At 34.9% G+C, this 21,196-nt stretch overlaps 1 protein-coding gene across 9 annotated transcripts in view; it reads right to left on the reverse strand.

Annotated features, from left to right (window-relative positions):
* Window positions 1-18,034, reverse strand: part of myo7aa (myosin VIIAa) — a 54,069-nt gene extending 36,035 nt beyond the window's left edge. For 2 of the 9 annotated variants that reach the window (XM_008426494.2, XM_017308050.1), the window contains exons 1-6: window positions 17,945-18,034; window positions 17,631-17,868; window positions 13,303-13,360; window positions 5,503-5,616; window positions 4,253-4,405; window positions 90-274 (exon numbers count right to left, since the gene is read on the reverse strand). In XM_008426494.2, the coding sequence (XP_008424716.1) occupies window positions 90-274; window positions 4,253-4,405; window positions 5,503-5,616; window positions 13,303-13,320 (470 nt within the window). In that variant the 5' untranslated portion in view covers window positions 13,321-13,360; window positions 17,631-17,868; window positions 17,945-18,034. Of the gene's footprint in view, window positions 1-89; window positions 275-1,730; window positions 1,749-4,252; window positions 4,406-5,502; window positions 5,617-7,243; window positions 7,495-9,798; window positions 9,883-11,976; window positions 12,239-13,302; window positions 13,361-17,630; window positions 17,872-17,944 lie in introns of those variants that run through there. The other 7 variants (XM_017308047.1, XM_017308044.1, XM_017308048.1 and 4 more) reach the window with 6 other exon arrangements.
* Window positions 18,035-21,196: the final 3,162 nt, after the last annotated feature.

Below are 21,196 nucleotides of genomic sequence, written 5' to 3' on the forward strand. Positions count from 1 at the left end.
AGTAAAATTGACATAAACATGGTGGAACTGGGTAAAAATCTGCTTCTTTCTCCCTCATCTTTTATGGCCTTTGACCCAAACTCCACTACCTGATTATGCAGCACTGGTCTCGGTTGTTCCTCTGCATGTTGAAGTAACAGTTGTCGGCAATAGCAAAGATGTGAGGCGGCATTTCCCCGATCTTCTTGTTGGTGTAGAGGCGGATCTGATCGGCGGTGTAGATGGGCAGCAGCTGGTACGGGTTGACGGCCACCAGGATGGAGCCGGTGTACGTCTGGGGACAGAAAACACTTCACTTACTTACATCAGCATTTAGGGGCAATTCAAGGTATTTATAGAGAGAGGTTTATAAAAATGGCAGCAAACAAATCGTGATTACCTGAAGAAATTTACGTTTATGCCAAAAAAAACAAACAAAAGAAAAACGTATTGCTCAAACGGAACTTTCATTCAGAGAGCCAACGTCTGTATTTTGGTAATAAATACCAACAAGTTTAAAAAAGAAACAAATATCTAAGAACCATTTTAATAATATAAATTAAAAACAGCATTATAAGAAAATAGTATCACAGGACAAACCAACTGGATGGAAATAACCTAAATAATGACAATTTAGTTTATGGTGTCGAAGCTGGGTAGACTGTAAAACTCAGAAAAGACCAAGCTTGCAAAGATAAACATCTGTTATAATAGATACACTTATTTAATACTTTCCTTTACTTTGTTCTGTTTCCTATATCTACTGTAGATATAGGAAATAGTAAATTTCCATTAAAAAACTCAAACTTTCAGATTAAATTTTTGAGCTCCAAGAGCAAAAAATTTGCTAGAACAAAAAACTAGGAAATTTTGAAATTAATTTCAAAACTCTGTAATTTCCACAATTTCTTCAAAATTTCTGAGATTTTCCTCGCAAATGTTTGATTTTTAAACCTCAGAGAAATTCCTATATTGATCTAAAAATTTCCTTTTATCTCAGAAATTTTCAATTTTTGGAGCTCAGAAATCTGAGTTTGTTTTCTAGAAAATTTCCCAGATTAATCTCAAAATTTCAGAATTTGGAGTAAATTTACTATCATTTTTTTTCCTTCAATGGGCCTATTACATTGTCGTATATTTTCTGCAATCTTTCTCTGGGAAATAGAGTTGATGCAGAAATCTACTTTTCATTTCTTCTGAAGTATTGAAATTGACAGAATATTGTGAATATATGTTTTGTAAAATTTGCTTCTTTGGGAAACAGTAGATAAAATAAATTGTACTGCTTTAATCTTTACAAATCATAAAATCCAGTGGACGTTGTGCAGATCAGCCTTTGCTCCTTGCTGCTGAAGGAAGATGAGCTCACTCTGGTCTCAGATGTTGAAGGGTGACAATGAGAGCGTATCGATGTTCGCCACATGAGAGCGAGCGGCCATATTGAAAGACAACTCAACAAGCATCTAGGCTTCCAGGCTGAGTTTCGTTACCGGTAGACCTAACTGAAAAAACAAAGTCTGCCCAGTAAAGTATTTTTACTCCTCCTGCTCGAACACGACACCATCAATGATTAACATGTAAGAAAAGTCGCACAAAACGTCTCTGCTTTCACACTTATGAGACACAAACATACATGCAACATACATGCAGGTCACATTTAGCACATTTACTGCATGTGGCTGTTCTACTGCCATGCATAATTGTTGTAGTTTTTGTGCAGAATGTGCTCCTGTTAGCCATGCCTGACTTACCCTCCCACCACAGTTTGTCTTCAGAGAGAGAAATGAAGAAATCAGGTAAAACGGAGAAATCAGTGTGAGAAAAGAGCAGAGAGCAGCAGAAGCATGAGGTTTGTTTTATGAGTTAATTGCAAAATTAACCCCTCGAGTGAATTACACAATTTGGTATCAAAAAATAAACGTCACACTTTTTGCAAAACAGGAAGCGCAGTGATTTATAACAATCCCAAATGTACCTAGTTTAGAGATAGAAAGTTTGACATTTTGGTTTTAACTGTTTAAAAGACACTTATTGACCCTTTGCAGTGACGTCACGTTCTCCAGAACTCCGCCCACTCCGCCATGATGAACGTGACAACAACCAGTACGTTCCTTTAAAGCTAGTCTAAAAACAGACGTTTGTAACTTAATATTGCTTCTCTTTAGATTTCACTTTAAAAATGGTGATAGGGTGCTGCACAGTCGGCTGCACAAACAGAGAAGGATGCAACTTTTATTGTGTAACTTTTAATGAGGAAAGATGCAGCAGTGATGAATACAGTGATGAAGCAAATACTTTTTACAAGGTAAGAAGGTTAACGTTCATTTGCAGGGTATTATAAGCCTGGCAGGCCGCCAGGCTTCACTTGTGCCCCCACCATGCTTTGCATTGATAATTTAGTTTTTTATTTTTTTATTTATTTTTTTATGATTACCGTATTTTCCGGACGATAAGGCGCACCGGATTATAAGACGCATGCTAAAACATACGGTCAACAAAAAAAAGGTAATGGAAACAAAACAGTAAGTTTAGTTGAACTTTACTCGACTATGTAACAATACACTCAAGTTATTTTTTATTCTTCTTCCACAAATCCATCAAAGTCCTCTTCTTCTGTGTCTGATTTGAACAGCTGGGCAATTTCGCCATCAAACATGCCAGGTTTCCTGTCATCATTGTCGGAGTCAGTCTTGTTGCCAGGTGGCTGCTCAGCAATGATGCCGGCTTTGCGAAGCTCGGACAACAGTTAAAGCAGATACATTAGCTCAGGTGTCCACAATCCATTCACACATGGTGGCGTAACTCGCCCGGCGCTGCCTCCCCCGTCTTAGTAAACGTCTTTGCAGTCTGTCGACCATCGCCCTGTTTACACCAATGTCCAGCGGTTGGAGTTCTTTTGTTAATCCTCCCGGAATGACGGCAAACTCCGAATTAGTTTGCTTCACTTTCTTTTTCACAGTATTAGTGAGATGTCCGCGCATGGAGTCGCAGACGAACAGGGACAGTGATGCGTGGAAAAATCTGGTTTTTACCGGAGGCGTATGCTGCAGAACTCGGACAGCAATTCTCTGATTGGTTTATCGCTGCCAGCGTACGTACTGTACACTTTACGTCTCTGTGTCAGGGACAGATTTTGGAATTCAGTGCACACATAACGCGCACCGGATTATAAGGCGCACTGCTGATTTTTGAGAAAATTTAAGGCTTTTAGGTGCGCCTTATAGTCTGGAAAATACGGTAGTGTTTTAAGATTTTATAGTTGGTGTTTAGGTATTTATTTAAGGATCCCCACCAGTCCCTGTCATAGTATTTATTCTTCCTTGGTCCACAACAAACATTACAGTAAAATCACATAAAATACAAATGACAGATCACAAAAAACCCAGGCTAAAAAAACAAAGTAAAAATCAATAACCACAACACTACACATATAAAATAAACACATCCAGTCAATTTTATTTTATTATGTATTTTTGGGTTTTTAAGCTTCTTTAAAAACATTTTAGGGTCACTGTTAGGCCTGGAAATCTATAACCTATAAACTTATAAAATATAAACAAATAGATCCAACAGTCACTAATCAGTGTGATGTCAGAAGGCAGCTCGCTCCAGTATGTAACGGCTCTCAGCTGTTTTTATTAGAAGAGTGGATTCAGTCAGGAGTGGAGGGATTGTGATTCACTGACACAAACATCTTTCATCATTTCATAATTATAATTGTCAGACAAAACTTTATCATGTCTGGCTTTTTCTAGTCCATAATTATGACGCATGTCTCACCAGGCCTGTAAGGAATAATCAATTAATCATATGATAAATTAAAACAAACTCAATTATTTCCATTTGCAAGTTTTATGATCTTACACTTTTCTGTCTTTTTCTACCAAAAACTGGATGACAGTTTGGTGTTTTGGCCTCAAATAGCCCTTTTTTATAATTCATTTAATTTGTTGTTTTATCTATTTTGGATATTTAAAATGTCTTCCAGTTTCAGAGTTAAATTTTGATTAAAAGGTTTATTGGTATATGTTTTGATAATGAGTTCTTCATGCTATTACCATTGTATGAGTATAAAATAGTCTCAAAACAGCAATACTATCATTTATCGCAATAACTCCTGGGAAAATTTATCGTGACAGGACGCTGTCTCGAGTTAATGCCGTAAAAGTCAAATAACTTGCAACATGACGGTTCAGACAGCAGAAACTAAAGATGAGTTTGGTAACTCAGGGGTTCTGGATATTTTCGGCCAGAACCGCTCAGTGACACTCACATATATGAGCTTCTCTCTGTATCTGATGAGCAGGTTGCGGAGAATCCCGGCCTCGTTCAGATCTCCCAGCCGGATCATGTCCTCCACTCCGTGGATGGAGGTGGGGTGCATCGGCTTGATGTTGGTGGCGTTCTGTGGCGAGATCCAGTGTTCCTGAAGGTGAAGGAATATTTGAGTTACAGGTTAAAACTGATGATTTTAACAAGCTGACTGAGTGTGGGACTCTTAGCTCCTTTTCTCTGGTCATTGCTGATGTTTTTCCAGCTTGGCATTGCATTGAACATTTTAGGCTGAGCAAAAATGTCAAAAACAATGTAATGTCAAAAAACACATGATAATAATATGAATCACGTAAAAAATTTAGAAAGGAAATAAAAGATACTAAATAGAACTTCACATTTTTCACTAAATTTAGTGTCAAGAAGAAAATTAAGTATTTTTTTTTATCAGGTTTTATCTTTTTAAAATGAACACTCTAAATCTACTTTTATAAAATAAGGCATTTTTAGTAAAAAAAAAAAATGAAATAAAATCAAATGTGGAATTGTTTAAGATTTATAAAATTAATTTGTGCACAAATACAAGTAATTCATAAGACCATATTGCTTGGGTTCAAAATTAAAACTATTAAAATTACAGCAGAACTACTTAATATTCCCTTTACAATCATATAAGAACCAGACAATGTCCTCAGTTACGTCATTTGTTTTTGATCAGAATCAGATCTGTTTGGGAAATGAGTGAAATTAGCCAGAAATTTTATTAAAACCTGAAAAATAAGAAATAAAAAAAGGTTAAAAAAAACAACAACTAAAACTTCAAGAATTAAAATCTGCATGTTTTTGAAATAGTGAATTGGTATAATACAAGTATCAATACTTTTTGTGAATTTTTTGTGACTATTTTCTCAAACATTTATGAATGGCTAATTATTTGGTTTATTACAATTTATTCCTCACTATACTGTTAAAACTAATACTAATTATCCATAAACATATATTAGAAAAACAAACAGGTCTTCAGTGGAAAATAAATAAAATTTTATTTTGATCAAGCAAAAAAAAGTTTTTGAATTTGAGTTTTAGTCCAATCTGTCTTCATTTATTAATAAATAAATAAATACAAAGTCATGTTTCTCTTCACTACGACTGCAGGTAAAAATGTTCTGTCTTAAAGTAAAGAGAACAACTGGAACAACACGTCCAAGTGTTTCTCTGGCTGCAGTGAGTTTCACACGTTTCGGGACTCACGTTTCCTTCATCGTCCAACACCTGGATCTGTCCGGAGTCGCACAGTTTGACCACGGCGCCGATGGGAACTTCAAACTCTCGACCGGTCTTCAGGTCCAACCAGACGTAGTCACCCTGCACAGGGAGCAAAACAAAATGTCACAGTTATTTAAAACTGCCCAGAGTCAATACGTCGACTCCAGCTGAAAGTTTCTTAATCCTTATTTACTTAATTACAGGTATGCAGTATTTCATCACTACTTTCTAATACCGATTAGCAGCAAAAACAAATATAATTTCATTAGCAAGGTCAGGAGTCTGACTCGTTATAACTCTGAGTAAGATGATTAAAAAAAAGAGCAACTGATGTTTTTAAATAACACCACCAACATGCAGGGTTTGGATTTGCTGTTTTGCATAATTTTCCACAAATATCAACATCCTATGGAAGACAATGTATCCATCTTCTTTTTGCAAACAAAAAAAAGACGGTGTCTCTAAAAATTACAACAAATTCATCAAAAACAAGAAGTTGTTATTTTCAAAAGGTGTATAATGTGTGCAGCTCTGAATGGAGGTAAAAATGTTTCTTTGCACTGCAAAGATGCAGACAACCCCTTTAAAAAAAACAAAATCTTACCAAGTAATTTTGGTCCATTTTATAGTGCAAAAACATTGAACACTTGAAATAAAACTAAGTAACTATTCAGCAAAATATATGAGCTTGTTTAAATTAAAAATTCATTAACATTAATAAAATAAATTGTTAGTTCCACTAGCAAATTATTTAACTTATAACATGTAAAAAATATCATGAATGAAACAAACTGCCAGTGGAACTAGTATTTTTTATAAATAAAGAATTATTGACTTAAAACAATCTCAAATCTTTCTGAATAGTTTCTTGCAAGTTAGTTTTGTCTTAAATATTTGCACTAGAAACTAAACCAAAAATATCTGGTAAGATTTTGTGTTTTTCCAGCGTAGGAGCTAGATGAGCCTTTAAGGCTTTTGGGAACCCATCATGTTATTAAAGAAATATAAATTAAATAAAAACATTTGATGATTCAGTATAAGCAGCTCTGGAGGTGGAGCAAAAGTTTTCAGTACAATCCTCATCTACAATCAAACTGTTTTGTTTTTCCAAAAGCACTCCCTGAGATAATTTAGAACTTGCTGTGTGTTACTAGTTATTGAAAAACGTCCTAAACTTCCTGCATTTTGGTGCAGGAAGAAGACAAAGCAAACGGTAAGAGCAACATTCCCACAGCTCAACAAGTCAACTCTTTATTTCTCCTCCTAAAGCAGAGCCTCAAACTCCAGCTCCAGGATCTGCTAGGAACTTGATCAGGTTTATAAATAACAGAACCAGTAAATCATGAGATGCTGAAAACTTAAAGTTCCCAGATGTATAATTATGGTTGAGGGAAAGAAAACCAGATGTACTTATTTTAAACAAGCAGTTGTGCAACATGAAATCAGTAACTTTTTTGACCTCATTTAACACCTGAAAATATCCCGACACAGATAAAATCAAAAGCATCTAGTTTGATGAAAAATAAGTTAATACAATCAGATTATGAGAAACAAATTCAACATATAAAATACAAAAGCTTAAACTCAAAGGACTCGCCGTATCTTAGCATTTATTCAGGATCAGGCTTTGGTCCAAACAGGAAGAACTATTCTTGAAAAAATGAGAAATTATCTTAATGTCCTAAACACACACACACACACACACACACACAGACTTGAAGCGTACCGGCAGCAGAGTACTGGGTTTTGTCACAGTGTTGACATTTCGCACCAGCGCCCATTTTGCCTGATCCTTCTCATAAAGCTCCACATAATCCCGACGCTTGTACATCCTCACGTGCAAAAAAACAAATTTCCAGAATAAACCGTCTTCCCCTCCAGACAGAAGCTGAATTCACTCTGAATCTTCCTCGCATCTAAAAAATGAAAATTATTTGTGGCGCATCAGCTCATCATCACATGTTTACGCAATAAAAGATCCAAGTCTCACGTTAAAACAATAAAGACAACTTAAGTAACAAAACATTTTTTTAAATAGTTCCAGTAGGAGATATTTTAGAACGTAAAAAGGTCACAAAAATCTTTGGATCTTCTTGTTTCTTTTAGAAAGATTCTGATTAAAGTAAAAAAAAAAAGTTTTTAGAAGTTTGTTTTAGTCCTGCTGCTCACATCCTCCCTCTTGTTCAACATAGCAACTCTTTGCTGACCTCGCCTCCACACAGAGTCCCCTGTTGCCCGTGGCAACAAGATGTCACTTCCTCCTTCGGTGTTTGATTACTCTGCAGCTGAATTCTCTAAAAACTGGACGTCAACACCAATATTTAATGTTTATATAACTTCGTCTTATCCTGGAGGAAGCAACTTATCTCATGACAACAGGAGGGATTTCAGTCTGAAACAGATCGAAGTGATAAATTAAGATGTTTTTGAGCCGAGTTGTGAGCTGTGACTCTGGATAAGTGTGTTATTGTGTCAGGGTGTGGAGTGGTAGTATAAGTGTTGGAGTTTGTGTTGCATCCATGTCGCTTTAATTAAGTAAAAACTCTGTCTGGCAAACTGAGCCGCCTGAACATTACACCAGCATGCACCTGTTACACCATAATGCATGCAAACACACACACACACACACACACACACAGAGCATGAGACAGAGTTAGCTCCTAGTACCAAGGCTAATGGCAAACTATCAGAAGCCACACGCTAAATTATGCAACATTCAGGATCTGTCAGGCGTCTCTGAGAGCTGCTTTATATTTCTGTTTATGTCAGACTTTCTTTTATGATTCACATATTTAAACAGGTCAGAATTTTTTTATCATCACAACCAATACTTTTATACTTCTACAATCCTTATCTGAATGTAGGAATGGTTCAGGTGTCAACTGGAAGCTTTTAAAGGTCTAACAGCTTTTAAACTGAATGACAAAAAATAACCTTCCCTACGGCATGGATGAGCTCATGTAATAAAAATAAGGCATTAGTTGTTTTTAGTCACCAAAAATTACTAAAAATACCTTTGTTCATTCTTACATATCTGGATCTTTTTAAAGTAGCTAAGTAGGCACCGGTGTGGTAACTATTGTTAACCCTGCAGGAGAAAACATTATTCTGAAATCCAGAGCTTATGTTAAGAGACCCGTGTGTTGTCATTATTTTAAAGCTAAAGCTAACATAAATAGATTCTTATAAACCATCAAAAATTTATAAGAGCACAAACATGTATGACAAAAAGACATTGTTTTCAGTAGGGTATATTTATAAATGTTTCTCTGTAAAACGACAGACATCAAATAGTCAAAAAGTTATAATCCTGATTTGCAACAATAAAAAATTGGCATTATTAAAAAGCGTAATTATACAATGTGAAATTTCCTGACAAAATAAAGTCAGATATTTGTGACTAAAAGTCACAGAGGTCCTTTACTAGAGGTGGTAAAATGAGGAAATCCTCATATTAGTGGTAGATTCAGGACCTTTTACAACTCGATATTAAAAGACTTCTGCCATTTTTTGTCACAATGTCTGCCTTTATAATGTTAGTAAACTTCTGAGATTTTTCTGATAAGTTTTTCTTTTACAAATTTCTAATGTTCAGGGCTATCAGTTGTAATACTGTACATTTATTATTTTAATCATCAAAAATTCTAAAGTATTCATCACAGATTATTCGTTTTTTTTTCTTGTAAATATCTGAAATTGTTCTCAACATTTCAGTTTCTTTGGTGTAAAGTCAAAGCTGACAGGGTAGATTTGTAACTGCTACAGCAGCCTCTAGTGGACAAGAGCCAAAATTGCAGCTCTGCACCTCCATGCAAATTGAACACACAAAATACACTTTACAAAAACATACCAAACAAATAAAAAATATTTTGTTAGATTTTCAAACACTTTAGGCTAAAAAATAAATACATTAAGTAATTATATTACTTGTTAGGTGATTTTGAAAGTGCACCTCACTCACAAATGTGCATTAGCAGAGGCCTGAACGTGGTCAAACAGCTAACACTCCAAGTTAGCAACATTTAATGACCTTTCAGTTAGTCTACACATTCCAAATAAACTAATTAAAACACAAAATCACATATTAAAGTAACACCTTGAAAACAATAAATATTTAAGCGTAACTAATGGGCGCGTGTAAAAAAAAAAACAACGGTCCGTGAACGTCATGACGTTAGCAGCAAACGAAGCTTGAACTTATTTTTCAGTTGATGCTTCTTGTAAAGTTAACGACAATTTGTAATAGAAAAAAGAAAACGTAACGTATTAAATAAAGGTAACCTCGCTAATGTGTCATTTTCTCCTCAAGCGGTCCGGCTGTTGGGACAGTTGGCGAGTCGACGATCAGTAAAGCTAGCTTTCATCACGCGCATGCGCAGACGTTGCGTTGTAACCTTACTTCCTCTAGCCCTTAGCTTACTGGATATAAAATATGAAAATGCATCGAAAACATAAAACTATTTTTAGAGCATTTTGAATGACTTATATGTTGTTTTGTCTATAAAAAATATATTTTATGGTGTTTTATATGCAAAGTAAAACAACAAATTAGCCTAAATTAGCTTCAAGTGCAACGGAGGTCCACGTGCAGATTTATTTTTAAAATATGTTTTCTTTTTTGCTGTTGAAAACAACGTAAATGTGACGCAGACCTATTTTTTTAAATAGATATGATTATAAACTATCTGGAGAATGTAACCATGAAGAATGATTAAAACTTCCAGTTTCCGATCACATTATTTGTTTCCCTCTTAAAAACGGAAGCAGGTTGACAACCATGGTAATTTTCAGTTTCTCATATCCGCTCACACTGTAAAGGCTGTACTTTAACATGCTCTTATGGTAATTTTCGTCTCACTAGGAATACATCCAGCGTTTTATTAACTGAATTTTTCAATTGTGTGACCCTGAAGTGATGCATCATCCTCTACAAGTATAGTGAGACCATTAATGAGCAAAATAGCAAATGCAGATGGGGGATAAACCTTATTTGCATTTAGATGGATCACATAAAACCAAAGTTCACAGGCTGAGATATGGTGACAAGATAACTGCTCTGATTATTCTCCTGAAATGAACTCAGCGATGAAAACACAGACAGGGAGGCTTTTGTTTCTGCTCCAGTGAATAAGCAGAAACAAAATATAAAACACAGAACAATGCGTTTTATTTTTACCTCAAGAGAGAGATAAATGAGAGATAAATGGTAAAATATGTTCACCAGTTCACCTTCGGTCTTCCAATTGTGCTTCTTGATGCAAACTTTAAAGGATTTTGCAACTTAACATTTCTAAATTTGATAATATCAGCATATTTAAAAGTGCATAAAGGTGTCATATTGGAAGTTAACACCTGTAATTTTAGCTAAGTGTCAAAGGCCTAAAGAAAGTAGTTCAGAACCAAAATCTATAAAACCTCAAGATGCTTTCAGCAGGCTAGTCTGCCCTCTGGTGGTAATAATGTAACTTAGCTTGAAAAAAAATACTTGTTACTCAAGTAAAATAAATTGAAAAAGCACAAGTATACATTAACATGTAAATAGTGGATATATTTATTATCCTAAATGCTATTATATTATTTTCTCTTATGCATTCATGCCTGTCCTATCAGAGAAATAAACATGCTCCCATTTTGATTATCCCAAATAAGTATTTCCCCTTTTTGTTAAGAGCAATGAATTTATATAAGATTGTATTCTAGCATTAAGAGCTGTATTTTCTCTCAATAAGGTATGACCAGCTGCTTTGTTATTAATGATGCATTTAATAACAATTAATACTGATTGTTGAGTAGTCTGATGCCTAGCCAAATATAAAATATGATAAAAAGCAGGTATTGCAGTATTATGCGTTTTCCAGCCACACACTGTCATTTTATAGCACAATCAAGTAGCTCTGTTAACCACAATTGCTGAAAAAATTCAATAAATATCGAATATGAATTATAAGAAATTTTACATTGCAATTTAACGCCTTAAAATTGGGTCACTGTCTCTTTAAAAATTCCTTCTCTTTCTGAAACTCCACCTTCAGGAAGTCCTCACAACATGGCTCCTCTATTAACCCTTTAACAGCATTTTTACCAGCATTTCACCGAGAAGTAGTTTGTATAATGAGTTCAGCTGGTGCGCAGTTCCACCAGGTGGTTGCTAATTGCTGCTGGCTAGTTTGAAGAAGCTGAAGGGGGAGGAGCTGCGTCTTGAAGGCGGGGCCACCGAGGCGTTTTGTCCAGCTGAATGGTTGCCATGGAGATTAAAGAATTTCTCAAACAAGCATGAAAAATTAAAGCAACACTCCAGGTGTGTTTTTGATGAGGGAATAACTTTGTACGATGTAACGCTAGAAAAAAGTCAATATCGTTCATTATGATAGCAACCACATCTTACTTGGTAGCTAAATGTAAAGATATTTGCAGGTGGAGCCTGACTTTTAAAAATCCCACATCAAGAGTGGACGTTACCTGGATGAGCGTGTTGTATCTGTAGCTGAGGCGGCGCAAGTTTGGATCCCAGCCCTCCAGAGGCCAGTCAGATCCAATCGGATTCATTCTCACAGCCATCCTTACCTCACTGTTTCCACCATCAGAAGTGGAAACTAAAGGCTGATTGTTTTTCACTTAAAAGTTGGTCCCAAGTTTAAATATCCAAGATTTTCAGGAAAGTTTTTCAGCATCCAAAACCTCCAGCACCGTGAGAGTTGTAAAAATAAAAGCTTAGAAGCGTTTATAAAACACACCTTTCCTCCTGCAGCTGTACAGTTTGGATCAATTTGTGTGTAAAGAAACAAACTGAGCTAACTGTGTCAGTTTGTTTGTTTTATTAGGCCGCCCCCTCGGCTCCCCCGCTGCAGGGGCAAATGCTGTCAGCGCTCATTAGTGGATCAGAAAAGCAGACGAGTTCAACAAGCAGCACAGAGAAGCCGACAGCACAGGACTTTACACGCACACAAGCAAGCATTCAGCATTCATCCCCATCAAAAGAAGCATCATTTATGGATTTACACAAAAATGAAATGATGAAAAGTCCATTTGAATTCAGCCCACTTCACTCTGCTACCGCTAAATAAAATCTAGTGCAACCAACTGCTTATGTTCATATGAAATTCATCGTTAGAATGAGAAACTTTCTCGTTTTAACAAGGTATGTAATCCATCTTGTTATAACAAAAAAGTGTCTTATTCTAACAAGTTTTGGATCTCATTATAATGTATAAAAGTTTGACATAGCAAGATATAAAACTTCTCACTGAAATGAGAAACAAATGAGGAACTTGTAAACCTATAAAGATATAAAACTTGTCTGTTATAACAAGAAAGTTTCTCGTTTCAACAGCTTTTATATTTTGCTATAACGTGAACGTTTCTCATAATAAGATATAAAACTTGTCTTGTTAAAATGACAAGCTAATGAGAAACTTTCTTGTTTTATCAAGATATAAAACTCCTTTGGTTATAAGGAACAAGTTTGTCATTTTGATAAGTTTGTATCTCGTAATAATGAGATACTGAGCCTGAAAGTTTCTGGCAGTTAAATGCTTTCATACAAAGGTGTTAAAAATAAAAGCAAGCCACACTTTCCAGATTTTTAATTATTAAAAGAATGAAAATGTACCTTTATATTTTTCTATCACATAAAATCCCTATAAAATGCAATAAATGCAATTTATTTTAATGTGACAACAAGGATACTTCCTCCTCTTGCAATATAGCAGATTTGATGTAAACATTTATGGATTAATGTTTTAAGTTCCCTGCAGGTTTATTCAGGTGTGGCTGGTGCGCGTTTACCTGCTGTAAAATAACCATGGTTCTGGTTTCTGTCCTCTGGACTGGACATCAGATGACCCTTAAAAGGAGAATAACAGAAATATATGTATATATTAACTGTTTTCCAACGCACACACGTTGATTTAAAAAATAATAAAGCTTGGCCTGATTTTTTTACATCATGCGTGTGTTTGTGTACAGGAATTAGCCGTAGCCTGTGTAAATTATTCATCCTCTGCTCATGATCCATGAGGTCTGAACGTTTGACTTTTCGACGCGTGGCAGCTGTGACGTCTCAGCCTTGTCAGCCTTTGTGTTCTAGCTGCTGTTTTTGGAGGCAAAGCAGCTTCAGTTACAGCTGTCGTACAAACAGCTGACAAAACTTAAATACGTCCCTCCGCATCACATTTCAGCCCTGATGCTCCGAAGAGCGACGGTGCTTTTCACAGTGAATTACGGGAGGAAAATGATGTGCCGAGAGCTTAATAAACATTCAAATGACACAGCAAGGATCCACAAATAACAATAAAACTCTCAGAAATAACTATCTGTATGACTTCATTTAAAAACAAAGTAAAAGAAACTGTTTTGTTTGTTTGTTTTTGTCGCAAAACCGGAAATGATGAAAGTCACCAAAGAAGAAGAGTTTGTAATCATGGCTGCCTTAAAGCGCAAACATTTTGGAAGATAAAAAAGCAAAGAATGAATCATGAAAGGATTTGGATCATTCTGCTTTAAGACCCAGTTTCAGACGGATTCTGCTCCAGTTTATGGACTTTATGATAATGACCACCAGTCCAGGTCCGGTGGTTGCAAAACAAGCCCTGATCACCACTCCTCCTCCACCATGCACAGTGATTCAGAAATCAGTCCTCTTAGCCTGGATTTTACTTAAACTCTTATTTTTGTCTGTATTTTAAGTTATTTTATTTAATATACATCCATTTATCAAATCTTACATTTGATTTTTCATTGCATAATTTGCATTTTCAATTAGTTTTAAATACCGTTAATAATATTTCAGTAATTATTAAGAATTTATTGTACCGTATTTTCCGCACTATAAGGCACCTAAAAACCTTCAATTTCCTCAAAAGCCGGCAGTGCGCCTTATATATGGACCAATATTGAGCCACAACAGGTCTAGCAATACGGTAAGCAACCGCCGACTTCATTTTCCCCCGTAGAAGAAGTGTGCGGTGCATGCTGGGATAGTTGTCAGAACGCTGGTTTGTTAATAAAGTTTGATAATACATTTAATAATATAACACCTTATATATGAAAAAAGTTTCAAAATAGGCCATTCATTGAAGGTGCGTCTTATAGTGCGGAAAATACGGTACATTAAATGTAACCGAGTTATATCTTTATGTACTGTTAAAGTATATTTTGTAGTATTTCTCCTGAACATTTTATATCACTTTATTGTTCACATGGACATTTTATGTAATTTCCTTATGTCCAACAATAATAATCATTTTATTTTCCTATAGTTGAATATTTTAGCCCCTGCAAAGCATTTTGTATTACATTTAACTGAACGTAAAGAGTTTTAATTGTTTAGTTTATTAACCTTGTAATATTTTCTGGTCAAAATTACTTTTCCAAAGCTGTTTAATTGAAACTCTGTTGTAAAGTTGAACTTGTTTGTTTCATATTGTGTAATTTGTAATTTTTTTCAGCTTTTTGCAGTTTTTCCACGCGTAAGCAGCATAGAAAAAATACTACGTTGTTTTTATACAAAATTGTCACATTTAAAAGTGTCGTGACAAGCAGAACGTTACCCAACAGCAAATCTCCTGCTGGTTTTTAATCTTTTTACATGATATTATAAAGTTAAACAGTGTAAAATCTCATTCTTCGAAACACATGCCCGGCACACACATATCTAAACAAAATGCCCCTCTGTGTTCCACTTACACCCTCCCATCAATATTTCAGCGGCTAATTACCCCTGCAGAGGTCTGGGACAAAGGTTGGGTGCAGTCATGCCCTGTTTGTGAACACATATCAGATGTTAGACTCTAAAATTAAAACACAGCAGCAGAAAGAGATGTGAAGATTATAAACAGTTATTAGAAAAGTTTAAATGCAAAGCAATACATATAATATTTCCAGAGGCTTTTAAATTTTCATGTCTCGTCTCAGTTTATGCATTAACTGCCGGGTGAAAAATGTTTACATAAAAGCAGCTTAATAACTTCAATTTCAGTTCTTACTCTGATTTATTCTGGCTAGATTTCTGCACTCTTTTCCTCCAAAACACAAACTAATTATTTAATATTATTTAACATTCATCTACCAAAACTTTTTTAAAAAAACATTTAGAATAAAGTACTAAGACTCAGGTGAACTGACTGAGTCAAACTTTGGTTCAGCTGTGAATTTGGCTGATGTGTGTTTGAACTTCCTGCACTGGTTGCTACGTTCGTTTTTAGCTAAAGTTATTCTCAAATTGTTCTTGGTTGTGTCACTGAGGCCAAAGCTGTCCGAAACTTTAATAAATATGACTAATTATTCTGGACGTTTGTCATGGAAAATTGTAAAAACTTGGATTAAAAAGCTGATTAACATATACAGTATATACATTTTAAGTACACCACAAAGTATGTTTTTTATTTATTCAGTAACCACCCTTTTTTACTTTTACTTTAATTTATCACACACTTAGAAGTGATGGATTATTTTCACAATATGTTGAGTTAGCTTGACCAAATATAACTCAGACATATATGGGCTATAACAAATAAAACATGGAAAGTAAAAAGTCCATTCTAACTGTTAAATTTTGAAAATATTGGGTTACTCTTTTGTTTAATGGGGCTTTGAAATATTGATCCAAATGCTGTAGGTTCAGGGACTTCAGGGAATCCCTAATGGAAAGGATTGGCAAAAAGCCATAATGGGGAAAAAGAGAAATAAATACATTCAGAAGATTCTCCATTATTATTGCTGCCCTTGGAATGTGTGAAAAAATAAAAAAGCAAAGAAATAAATCAATATTTTATATCAACATTATGCTAAGTAATCAAAAATTATTAATTTAACGTTTATTAAAGCCAGTTTAAGTGACTTAGTGACTGGTATTTTTTAAAGGAGGTGCTCTTGGTAATCAGCTGTCCAGCATGTGACCAATTTGGTAGAAAATGTGACCTGATTTCTCAATATAGCACCTAAAAAAACTATTGAAGTCAGACCAGTGCAATCAGCCATTTGAGAAAAAAACACAAAACCTAATGTCTGAACCATCTGAGAATCCTTCCTGTACTCTGACACGGAGCCAACAATCTCTGTGCACAATGAGACTCATGTTAGCGCATACATCTATAACTAAAACCAGATATTTATATACAGCGAATAAAAGACGCACACGTTTTTTTCTCATTGCCTGAAGATAAATCCGAACAAGCTTCTCTTGTTTTAAATTATTTCTATTACCTCAATGTAAAAACTTAGTGATAACTTTTTTAGAGATTGTTTTCGTAACTTTCCTTGAATTCAATAGTTTACATACTTTGGGTCAGTATTGGGGATAGCAGTCTTAAAAAGCATTATTTGGGTGAAGCCTTTTGTCTAAACACAAGTCATACACTTTACCAAATACCAAATAAACTCTTGAATTCAAGGAAAGTTACAACAAAAAATCATCTGAAAAACGTGTGGCAGATTTCCACATATTGTTCCCAAAAATGTGTTATAACTTTATCATTTTCAATTTTATTGTTTTAAGTTATTGTATTGTTCATATAAGCAATTATATGATGTTAATGTTACAAATAACATTATTAAAAAAGTTGAATTGATATGGGTCAATAAGTTTTATGTAAAGTATAGGGCTGCAAAACAATTATTTTAGTAATTAATTATTCAATCAATAACCGCTACTATTAAATAATTTACTGGATTATTTTTTAAAAATCATTTCATTTAATTATTAATTTTTAATTTAACAACTTAAGCCTTCTTCAACAATGTTAGAAATACATTAAAAATGAATATAAACAAATAAATTCCTTTTTAAAATGAGAAAATAAATATTTTATTGTCTAAAAGGTGAAGCTGAGAATATGCCACTTAGTTGACAATTATTTAAATCAATTAATAACGATTAATCACGATTTATCCTTTAGTAGTAAAACAATTATTTGTGAAAATCAATCAATCAATCAATCGATTTTTGGGGGCCCCAAAAACTCAGGCCCGGGACTACTTCCCCTGGTCCAGCCAGGAAATTTATTATTCTGCAATTTGCAATATTACTGATGTTCAAATTACTTACAAAAAATACATTTCAGCTAGAGAGCGTTGCATACGCACACACAAAGTTAAATAAATTATTTTATTCTCACCGTTTTTGATTTGATATCTGTTAAATTCACTTTTCTTCCAGTGTTGGGCCGGTTTCAGACGCACATTTTGATGCAGGGAATCAATCTTGTAAATCCTTTCCAGATGTGTTCCTCAGATATAACTTCCTTGTTTTGTTCATGCAAAACCTCAGATGCATCAGGGATAAACGACTCCGACCTTCTGTCCTGCTCGTGTTATCAGCTACACAGCGAGCTGCTCATTCACTGCCACTGATCCCTGCTGCAGAAAGAGAGAGAGTCAGTGGGGGGTGATGGAGTCCCGAATAGAGGTTAGCTTGTAATTAGACACGCACAGTCACACACTGGTAACACGACAGACGCTGACATAATGCAAGAATGAGCTGCGGTTCCATTACAGATGTGCGAAAATCTTTGTCGATATTCCGCAAATGTAAAAAAAACACAAGTTCGCAACGGATGTAAACAGTTACACGAGATATTTAAATAATCCAGTCACGGCGCTAGCGCGGATTGGCTGTTAGCTATCGGCGTCTTGTCAGCGGAGCGACAAGCCCCGCCTACTTGGGAGCAGTTACGTTTGCGGTGTTTTGGAGAAATTGTAGTCGGAGATTTTACAGAATAGCGATGTATTCTACACTTTAGAACGATACACAACTTTTAATTAACCGTGCGGTGCTGTGAGCTGCACACTGTTCTAAAAAATAACAAAACAAAACAAAACAAACCGCGGTCCTGTCCACTTCCTGTCTTCTTCTTCTTTGGCGTTTTCGCCCGCCAGTGACATCCGGTTGTTGATCACGTGACTTGATATGGGGAGAAGATGGTGGGTTGATGTTGATACCGCTGAAAAAACCTCATCGTAGCGATAAAACCTTTTCTAAAAACAAGTGCCTTTCCGAAATTGGCATCTTTAGATTAAGTTAAATTATTTTCGTACTTTAAATTTGCGCAATTTTATTGTTGAGTTTATGCTTTATGGATGAGGATGCAACAAAACAAATCCTATACGTTTCAAGATGAAATAAAATGCTTTACATTAGGAGGATGTTATATATAGTTTATCTTTATATACATTTATATTGATCCTTTTATTATTACTTACTTTTATTGGAGCCTTGCAACGAAATTTCTTTCAATTTGTACATTTTAAATGTACAGTTGAATGACAATAATATTTATGATCTATGTCTATGTTGCTGCCTCAGTTCAGGATCGCCATATGAGCTTCTGGACGGATGTAAGTCGGTTCTGATGAAACCTGGAGATGAAAGAAATGTGAATTAATTTGCAAGTGCACTGCAAAAACACAAACCTTACCAAGTATTTTTGGTCTAGTTCCTAGAGCGCCTTGAAATGAGACCAAAGCAACTCATAAATAACTTATCAGCAAGATATAGGAGGTTGTCAATAATTCCTCAATAATGATGAGAAAGCATTAGTTCCGCTGGCAGATTATTTCACTTATAAGGAGACATATTTTCTTAAGTGACGTTTTGTGTTTTCTGCCCTCTGGCTGCGACAGAGAGAAACTGCAGCACAGGTATACTTAACCTCGGCACATAAATTATGTTATTTAAAAATACAAAAGAAATTTAATATTTAAGTAATTTAATTTTAACAAAAGTAAATATTGTGAGACCTCTCTGTTTATAACCCATGTTGTCTTTTCTTGTTATTCACTCAAACGTTCACTAGATGTCGCCAACTCTCTTCATAGATATGCTGTTTTGTTGCCATTTCTGAACACCAGTATTGAAAAAGAGAGTTAATGCTGTCATTTTTTAATGACACACGTTTAATTATGTGCTCTAAGATGCCTACTGAATATTATGACGTTAATGTCAACAAACTAAGATTAAAGGAAATTAAAATTATCACCCTAAGCTAAGAAAAAGAAAACCTAATACAGGAAAAATTTGGTTTTTATACAGATTATAAGATAACACAACACTATTGTTTGTAATTTGATTACTTAGTTATTTAATTTACCTTTAGGATCAATAAATTATCTTTGAATTTGAATTTCTAGCTGCCGCTGGGCATCCATATTAATTTTAACTCATCTGAAATAAAACCTGAATACATTTGTATGTAAATAGGAGGAGATGTTTTTAGGGCTTTTCAGATGTAAAACTTGCCTCTTCAGGGGCTTAAATGTAACTGCACAATTTACCTAAAGGCTTTTTCATGCGCAGATTAGGATTATTCCTTTGTTATTCCTTCACCTGTTGAGCACATAACAGCTCTGCAGCTGAATCTGATCGTTTTATTTGCATCTACTAGTTGCTGAAAAGCAACAACATTCTGTCAAAAGAGTCCACAACACAAGAGAAAAGCCAAAACCTGAAGGAGGATCAGAGGAACTGGGGGAAGCCAAACTCACCAATCGCCATGGAGACGGTTGTCAGGGTAACGTGTAGGGTTAGTTTTCCAGCAATTCTTTTAATTTTTACTATTTCATTTAAGTAAACAACATTAATAAATTCAACCATAAGCATAGTTATGATTAAATACATTTATACCCGATTACTGCAGTATTATATGCCGCATTTAAAAGCAAACATGTAACAGATTTATAAAAAATGTAATCATTTTGAATAATTTTGGATTATTTGTTTGTTTCTGACAGTTATATTGTCTGCTTGCAAGTCAAGTTTTCGGCAAGTTTGCTTGACCAAGCAGCAGGGATGTTCAAAGTGTGGCCCGGGGGCCATTTGCGGCCCTCTGGGTGATTTTCTTTGGCCCACAATTCAACAATAGAGCTAATTTCTGATTAATTCAAGATTTTCACAGGCAAATAAAATCTTCTTAAGCATACAATAAAGATGTTTCCTAATGTTTCTGTTTTCATTGATTACATTTTGTTAAAACTAGCTAGCGCTGCCCAATCTTTGCTCTACAACTATAAATCCTAAAAAGTTTTGAAAAATATTTGCCTGTCATTTAATACAGCAACTCTGCAAGACTATTTATATTTTGTATCAACAATGATTTACTGATTCGTTTTCTACATGAATGAAACTACTTTGCTTTATTAAAATATTGTTTATTTGCTATATTATTGAAGAGAAAATAAATCAAGTTTGTTTGTGTAGCACAGCAACAAGGCAATTCACGGTGCTTTACATGGTGAAAAACCATAAACGCATCATATAGACAACAGTTGTGAAAACCAATAACAGATATTAAACTTTAAGTGACATTATTAAAGTTATCATCAAATATCTCATTTATTAGGGTTAAAAAGTAACTCTAAACAAATGTCTTAAGAAATAAATCTTTTCAATTTTAATTTAAAGAAAATGTGGTCTTTGAGTTCTCTTAACTTGACAATTTTGGCCCCAGTGACAAAACATTTGGACTCCTCTGGGCTACACTGTATGTTCCTTTGGTCCCATTGATAGTGTGTGTAGATATTTGCAATCCAGTTACATTTACACCATTTATTTACCCAGAACGCTAAAATTTCAGCTCAAACTTCCTCTAAACTGAAGGTTTCCCTCTTTTTGGAACCCGGGAAACATTTTTTCCCGCTGCTCAATTCTCCCAAATCACTTTATACACACACACACACACACACACAC

This window comes from Poecilia reticulata, linkage group LG13 (genome assembly GCF_000633615.1).
Source record: "Poecilia reticulata strain Guanapo linkage group LG13, Guppy_female_1.0+MT, whole genome shotgun sequence".
Taxonomy (NCBI): Eukaryota; Metazoa; Chordata; class Actinopteri; order Cyprinodontiformes; family Poeciliidae; genus Poecilia; species Poecilia reticulata.